This window comes from Coturnix japonica, unplaced genomic scaffold (genome assembly GCF_001577835.2).
Source record: "Coturnix japonica isolate 7356 unplaced genomic scaffold, Coturnix japonica 2.1 chrUnrandom488, whole genome shotgun sequence".
Classification (NCBI taxonomy): Eukaryota; Metazoa; Chordata; class Aves; order Galliformes; family Phasianidae; genus Coturnix; species Coturnix japonica.
The window spans coordinates 43,116-51,912 of record NW_015439883.1 but is presented as its reverse complement, the minus strand read 5'-3'; the positions used below and the strand labels follow the sequence as shown (position 1 = coordinate 51,912).

At 50.7% G+C, this 8,797-nt stretch overlaps 1 protein-coding gene across 1 annotated transcript in view; it reads left to right on the top strand.

Annotated features, from left to right (window-relative positions):
- The window catches only part of LOC107307119 (valine--tRNA ligase-like), a 48,850-nt gene that overhangs the window by 16,722 nt on the left and 23,331 nt on the right, over positions 1–8,797 (top strand). Inside the window, 5 exon segments of the mRNA XM_032441686.1 lie at positions 1,800–1,851; positions 1,853–1,891; positions 4,408–4,527; positions 6,084–6,192; positions 6,948–7,051. Of these exon segments, the coding sequence (XP_032297577.1) occupies positions 1,800–1,851; positions 1,853–1,891; positions 4,408–4,527; positions 6,084–6,192; positions 6,948–7,051 (424 nt within the window).

Genomic DNA, 8,797 nt, shown 5'->3' with positions numbered 1-8,797 from the left:
AAGGAGGCTAAGTTAACGGAACAATAATAGGGAGGCCTATAGGAGCCCCTATAGCGCACCCCATTAGAGATCCTTATAGGGGACACATAGGGGTGAAATGGGACGGGGATAGGGTGTTCCTCACCAGGCTTCGGACCCTGGTGGGGGTGGTACAGACACATCGTTTGTGAGGAAGGGTGGTGCGAAGGAGGACCATGAGTATTAGATAGTATATGGTGAACCCCATATAGGACCCTATTAGACCCCCATCAGAGATCCTACTAGACCTATAGAGGCCCTTATGACTTCCATTACGGGGGGACCATCTATGGATTGGAATATCTAGGGTTACACGGGCATATGGTGGTTCCTGCCAAGAAGGAAAAAGCATATTTCTTGGTCCATTCAGCTGCCATTTGACTGGTTTTTAAAATTTGTGTGGATTTAGGATTTGACTCATAGTACGCCGGATGGAGGGGAAGGGGTCAAGGAAGTAAGTGACACCATAAGAGAGCCTAGTAGACCCTAATAGACCCTATAGAGAACATAGGATGGAAGATGGACGGAAGGGTGTCCTAATTAGTTGGAGGTGTTGGAAGTGGAGAGGAGAGATATAGTATAAATTCTAATAGTGCCACCATTATAGAGACCCTATAGAGACATAGGGACCTAATGGACGCCCGAGTAAGTGGGACCCCCATCAGGGCCATAGGAGGTGGATAGTTCTAGGTGTGGGACAGGCAGAGGGAATGTTGGTTCCTGAGGGTGTGGAAGTGGGATAGCTTTACCAGCTGAGCACCGCAACGCGCTTTAAGTGATTTCTATGGATACCTTGCTTTGTCCTCCAAATTAAAAGAAAAACAAAACCCCCCAAAAAAAGGAGGAGTAAGATGACCCATTAGCATAGAATTTACATACAGACCCTATATACCACATTAGGGACCCATCAGAGCTCCATGTTAGGACGCGGATAGGATGGAAAAAATGGGTGGACGTTAAGGGTTCCTAAAGAGACGGTGGTGGTAAGTGGAAGGAGGAGTATACGTGGCCCTATAGGGGACCCTAGTAGACCCCATAGGCAGGACCTATAGGCTCCATTAGAGATTCCGTATAGGACCCCAAGGGACCCCATAGGGACCTATATGTGATGGAAAGTGGGACGGAAGGGTCTCACTGTTTGAGGGATGGTGTGAGAAATAGGAGAGGTAGGAGTAAGATCACCCGTATAGACCCATATTAGGAATACTAGAAGGATCCTACTAGACCCCATAGGGGGATCCACCATATCAAGCGCGACCATAAAGGGATGAGAGCAGTGGAGAAAACCGGAAGGAAGGGTCCTAAGGGGAACTGGTGTGGGAGGGTGGAGGATAGGTACTAGTGCCACAGTTTAGTGGCATATAGAGACCCCATTAGAGATATATGATGGGAGGTCCTATAGGGAACCCCTATAGGGGAACCCTATAGACCCCCATAGTCGCATTCCTATAGACCCCCGTAGTGATACCCTATAGACCTCATTAGGGATCCTATAGACGGCACCATAAGAGATCCTATAGGAACCCATAGTGCCAGACCCATCGCACCCCATCAGTGATCCGTATTAGGACCCCATAGTGGATCCTATAGACCCCATGAGAATACTCTCTATAGACCACCCCATTTAGGGACCCTATAGACCCCCATACCGTGCATTTTCCATATAACCCCATAGTCGATCCTACTAGACTCCCATAGAGATTCCTTAGACCATAGCGGACCCTCATAGGACCCCACAGTGGGAACCCGTTGTTGCCCCCCATCTCACCATCAGGAAGTAGGAGGGGCGCTCGCCATCTACCTCTAGTGCAGCTGCGACGCCTGGGGGGCCTGCCATTGCGACTGGGACCGAGCCTGCTTCACATGGGACCCGGTTCCTGTTGGGGCTGCTATGCTGGGAGGCGCGCCTATGGGGGTGGCCGTATTGGCAGTGAGCGTTAAATGGATAACGGCTAGCTCTATGGGGGTGACTATGGACGGATGTTATGTGGCTGGGCTTATGGGGTGTGGATAGGCCGGGCGGACTAATGGCACGGTGTTATGGGGGCACTATGGGGGTGTGTAATATGGAGTGGTATGGAGATCTGCCCGTGGAGGGTGCTATGGGGGTCGTCTAGTGCGGGTGTTATGGGCCAGGCCGAGCTCATCGGGGCTGTGTGTGTGATCTGGTGTGGATTGCTGTATGGGGCGGCCTAGGTGGGGTGATTAGTGGGGCTGGGGTGTGTGCAGTTGGCTATGGGAGGCGTGTTATGGGGCTGCGAGTGCTGGGGGGTGCTAATGGGGTGTCTATGGAGGTGTTATGGGGTATTCTTGGACCGGCTATGGGGTGTTATGGGCACCAGGGCTATGGGGCCCTCGCCTGTTGGTGCTGGTGCTATGGGGTGCGCTAATTGGCCGGGTCTCAATGAGGGCTAGCTATGGGTGTTATGGGGTTTATGGGGTGTATCGCCTGGTCCGAGCTATGGGGTGATTATGGGCAGCTATGGGCGGGCCTATAGGGTAGCTATGGGGCGGCTATGGGGTGCTGGGTGCTCTGTGGGGTTGCCTGCTATGGGGTGTTTATGGCTGGTGTCGGTGGGGGGCTATTGGTAGGTGTCTGATGGATGGTGCTCATATGGGGAGCGGGCGACTATGGGGCTGTTAGGGGGAGGATTCATATGAGGCAAGGCTTTATGGGGGTTTATGAGGTGCTCTATGGGGTGCTATGGGTGTTTATGGGGGCTAGTATTGGCGGCTATGGGGTGTCTATGGGGGCGGCATTTTGGGGCTGGGTTGAGGGTGCTTATTGGGGTATGCTTGGGTGTCTGTGGGGTGTTATGGGTGTTTATGGGGCAGAGCTTATGGCTGTGTGGGGTCTCTATGAGGCGGCTATGGGGTTGCTATGGGGTGTCCTATGGGGTGTTATGGGCGGCGAATGGGAGATGCTGGGGTGGGGTTCTATGGCGCGCGCTATGGGGGTTGCTATGGGTGTTGGTCTATGGGCGTGTGTTATGGGCGGCTTTTATGGGCTGATGTGGGGCACCTATTGGGGTTAGTTCGTATGGGTGTTTATGGGGCGGCTGTGGGACTGCCAAAGGATGGAGGTCGCATGTGGGATGTCTATGGGGTGTGATATGGGCTGGGTGGGGTGCTAGGGCGGCTACTGGGGTGTATATGGGTGTGGTTAGGGGGTGTGCTATGGGGGTGTGTGGATGGGATCATGGTTGGGGCGTGGGTGGGGGATAGTTGTGGGGCCTATGGGGGTGTAGTGAGGGTGTATATGGGGCTGATGAGGTGGAGCCGCGGCGGCTAGGTGGGGTGTCTGATGTGGGTGTTATTGGGGCGCTATTGGGGTGTTGATGGGGCGGGCTATGGGGGGGGCTAGGGGGGGGGAGAGGTGTGAGTGTTATGGGGTGCGAGGAACGGGAAATTTTCATAAATCTGGGTGTGGTGTCTATGGGGTGGTTATGGGCTATATTGGGCCGGCGTATGGGGGGTAGTTATGGGGCGGCTATGGGGTTATGGGGTGTTATGGGCTGGGAGGTGGGGTGCTATGCGGGTGTGGTGTCTGTGGGGTGTTATGGGGCGGCTATGGGGCTGTGTGGGGTTCTATGAGGTGGCTGTGGGGCTGGGTGGGGTGCTATGGGGTGTCTATGTGTCCCTATTGTCCCTATAGTCCCTATTAACCCTATAGTCCCTATGTATCTCTATATGTCCCTATTAACCCTATGTTCCCTATTAACCCTATATGTCCCTATATGTCCCTATTAACCCTATGGTCCCTATGTGTCCCTATAGTCCCTATATGTCCCTATATGTCCCTATAGTCCCTATTAACCCTATAGTCCCTATGGTCCCTATATGTCCCTGTATGTCCCTATATGTCCCTATAGTCCCTATGGTCCCTATTAACCCTATAGTCCCTATATGTCCCTATTGTCCCTCTATGTCCGTATTAACCCTATAGTCCCTATTAACCCTATGGGTCCCTGTGGGTCTCTATGGGATCCCTATATGTCCCTATAGTCCCTTTATGTCTGTATTAACCCTATATGTCCCTATAGTCCCTTTATGTCTGTATTAACCCTATATGTCCCTATGTGTCCCTATAGTCCCTATGTATCTCTATATGTCCCTATTAACCCTATTAACCCTATAGTCCCTATATGTCCCTATTAACCCTATAGTCCCTATATGTCCCTATAATCCCTATGTGTCCCTATAGTCCCTATATGTCCGTATTAACCCTATAGTCCCTATTAACCCTATATGTCCCTATGGTCCCTATTAACCCTATATGTCCCTATATGTCCCTATTAACCCTATAGTCCCTATGGTCCCTATAGTCCCTATATGTCCATATTAACCCTATTAACCCTATTAACCCCATGTCCCCATTCCCCCCCATAGAAAATGTCCCGCGCGGTGACGGAGGCGTTTGTGCGTCTGCACGAGATGGGGCTGATCTATCGCAGCACCCGATTGGTCAATTGGTCCTGTGCGTTGGGATCGGCCATATCAGACATTGAGGTATGGGATATATAGGGTTATATATGGGATATATGGGGTTATATATGGGATATATGGGGTTATATGGGATATATGGGGTTATATGGGATATATGGAGCTGATCTATCGCAGCACCCGATTGGTCAATTGGTCCTGTGCATTGGGATCAGCTATATCTGATATAGAGGTATGGGATATATAGGGGATATATGGGATATATGGGGATATATGGGATATATGGGGTTATATAGGGGATATATGGGATATATGGGGCTGATCTATCGCAGCACCCGATTGGTCAATTGGTCCTGTGCATTGGGATCGGCCATATCCGATATAGAGGTAATATAGGGGATATATGGGGTTATATGGGGTTATATAGGGGATATATGGGGCTGATCTATCGCAGCACCCGATTGGTCAATTGGTCCTGTGCATTGGGGTCAGCTATATCGGATATAGAGGTAATGTATGGGATATATGGGGTGATATATGGGATATATGGGGTTATATATGGGATATATGGGGTTATATAGGGGTTATATGGGATATATGGGGCTGATCTATCGCAGCACCCGATTGGTCAATTGGTCCTGTGCATTGGGGTCGGCCATATCGGATATAGAGGTATGGGGTTATATAGGGGTTATATAGGGGATATATGGGGTGATATATGGGATATATGGGGCTGATCTATCGCAGCACCCGATTGGTCAATTGGTCCTGTGCGTTGGGATCGGCTATATCCGATATAGAGGTATGGGATATATGGGGTTATATGGGGTTATATAGGGGATATATGGGGTTATATGGGATATATGGGGATATATGGGATATATGGGGCTGATCTATCGCAGCACCCGATTGGTCAATTGGTCCTGTGCATTGGGATTGGCCATATCGGATATAGAGGTATGGGGTTATATAGGGTTATATATGGGATTTATGGGGTTATGGGGGATATATGGGGTTATGGGGGGATATAGGGGGAGATATGGGGTCCCTATGGGGTCCCTATGTGTCTCTATGGGTCCCTATGGGTCTCTATGGGTCCCTGTGGAGTTCCTATGTGTCTCTATGTGTCCCTATGTGTTTCTATGGGTCCCTATGTGTCTCTATGGGTCTCAATGGGTCCCTGTGTGTCCCTATGTGTCCCTATGGGTCCCTGTGGGTCCCTATGGGGTCCCTATGTGTCTCTGTGCGTCTCTATGTGTCCCTATGTGTCCCTATGGGTCCCATGTGTCCCTATGTGTCCCTATGGGTCGCTATGGGTCCCTATGTGTCCCTATGTGTCCCTATGGGGTCCCTATGGGGTCCCTATGGGTCTCTATGTGTCCCTATGGGTCCCTATGGGTCCCTATGTGTCTCTATGGGTCGCTATGGGGTCTCTATGTGTCCCTATGGGTCCCTATGGGTCGCTATGGGGTCTCTATGGGTCGCTATGGGTCCCTGTGTGTCTCTATGGGGTCTCTATGGGTCTCTATGGTTCCCTATGGGGTCTCTATGGGTCCCAATGGGTCCCTATGTGTCCCTATGGGGTCTCCATGTGTCTCTATGGGTCGCTATGGGTCCGGCAGGTGGAGAAGCGGGAGCTGCGGGGTCGGACGTTGCTGCGAGTTCCCGGTTACGAGGATCCCGTGGAGTTTGGGGTCCTGGTGGCGTTCGCGTATCCACTGGGAGGGGACGGTGGAAGTCCTGTAACAAGGCTGGGGGGTCTATGCGGGGGCTTATGGGGTCTGTGGGGTCAGATGGGGCTAGTGGGTTGGAAGGGGGTCATATGGGCTATGCGGCTGTGGGGTAGATGGGGGGCTAAATGGGGTCAGAAGTGGGCTTGTGGGGTGGGTGTGAGTTCTTTGGTGGTCTGAAGGTGACTATTTGGTGGAAGGGGGGTCTGTGTGGGCTCAAGAAAGGATATGGTCTATGGGTGGTGGTAAGGTGGTCTCTTAGGAAGTGGTCATGGGGTTGGGAAGCTGGATCTATGGGATCAGGTGTGGTGGTGGGAAAGAGTCGTGTGGGGTCTATGGGTCTTTGGTGGGGTAAGGGGGTCTATGGGTCTTGTGGTGTCTATGGGTGAAGTGGTGGTCTTATTTGGTTTGGTATGCGTATAGGGTGCTCTATGGTCTATGGCGCTCTAGAGGGTTCTGTGGGGTGGGAAGGGGGGTCTATGGGGTCTATGGGGTGGGAAGGGGGCTCTATGGGGTCTATGGGCTCTATGGGGTCAATGGGCTCTATGGGCTCTATGGGTTCTATAGGGTGGGAAAGGGGCTCTATGGGCTCTATGGGCTCTATGGGGTCTGTGGGGTGGGAAGGGGGCTCTATGGGCTCTATGGGCTCTATGGGCTCTATGGGGTCTATGGGGTGGGAAGGGGGCTCTATGGGCTCTATGGGCTCTATGGGCTCTATGGGGTCTATGGGGCAGGACTTGACTCTGTGCCCCCCAGGTGGGGCTGTGGGTCCGGGGGAGCTGGTTGTGGCCACGACGAGACCCGAGACCATGTTGGGGGACGCAGCCGTCGCCGTCCACCCCGAAGACCCTCGGTACCAGGTGGGGCAGACCCAGAGATCGACCCATAGACCCATAGATTGACCCATAGATTGACCCATAGACCCATAGATCGACCCATAGATCGGACCATGAGACCATATGATCGCCATAGACTAGATTTGACCATAGAGAGGACCATAGACCCCATTAGATAAATCGACATGACATAGATCAACATTAGACCCATAAGATGACACTAGAGACCCCATAGATGACCCAAGCCATAGATGAACCCCATTAGACCCATAGAATTGAACATAGAGGGGACAATAAAAAAGGAGACCATAGATGCCATGACCATAGAGTACAATAGAAGAGATCGACCATAGAACATAAAGAATCGACCCATAGAACACATAGATAGGACAATAGGACCACCAAAGATTGGACCATAGAGGGACCCAATTAGACATAGATCGACAATGAGCCAGAAGGGAATCGACCCATAAGACACTAAAGAAATTGGAACCCATAGAGGGGGACCCCATTAGACATAAGATCGACCATAGAACTAAGAAATCAAACCATGACATAGAATTGACCCCCAATAGGAGGGACCACATGATAGATGGCATAAAGACCATAAGGATTTGACGCCATTGACCCATAGATGCCCCCATAGACCCCTAGAATTGGACCAATAGAGGGGACCCCCATTACAGAAAGGATGACCATAGACATAGAAACATCGGAACCCATAGAGGGCCATAGAACCATAGATGGCATAGACCATAGATCGACCGCCATAGACCATAGCTCGACCATAGCACACCCATAGATTGGGGACCCAGTAGAGGGACAATAGAAACATAGATCGACCATAGACCCCATAGAATTTGCCATAAGACCTAAGATCGACCATAGACCCCATCGATTGAACCCCATAAGAATAGATGCACCATAGATTGAACCATAGACCATAAGAATCGACCCATAGACCTAGAATTGACCCATAAGATTGACAATGATGACACATGACACATAGATGACCCTCGACCATAGACCATAGACTGACACCCATAGACATAAGATCGACTAGCACCATAGAGGGAACCATAACCCATAGATGCCCATAGATTGGACCATAGACATAGATGACCCTAGACCATAGATGACCATAGAACCATAGATTCGACCATCGTATGACCATAAGACTGACCATAGATGAGACCATCGATCGGACACCCATAGACCATAGATTGAACATAGACACTAGATTTGGGGGACCCCCATAAGATTGCATAGATTTTGACCTAAGAACATCGATCGACAATAAAGACAATAGATTGGAAACCATAGATTGACCAGTAGACACATAGATCGACATAAGATTGACCAATAGCTTGACAACGTCGACCCATAACGATCGACCCCATCAGATCCCCGGGGGGGAAACCATAAGATGACCATAGAGCCCATAGAGCCTGTGGGGGACCCATAGAAGGGATTCATAGAATCAACCCCATAGATCGAAACAATAGATCGGGGGGGACCCCCATAAGATTGGATCCATAGATTGAACAATAGATTTGGAACGCATAAGGCTGTGGGAAACCATAGACAAAGACATAGATAGGGGACATGGAGGGGACCCCATAGATCATGGGGAACAGATCCGATAGGCGGAATAAGGATTGAAGACCACAGTCTAGGGGACCATAGAGACACACAGATCATAAGGGCCACAGATTATTAAGGGACCTGAGGATAAAGATCAATACGAGACCATAGAATCATAGGGACCAT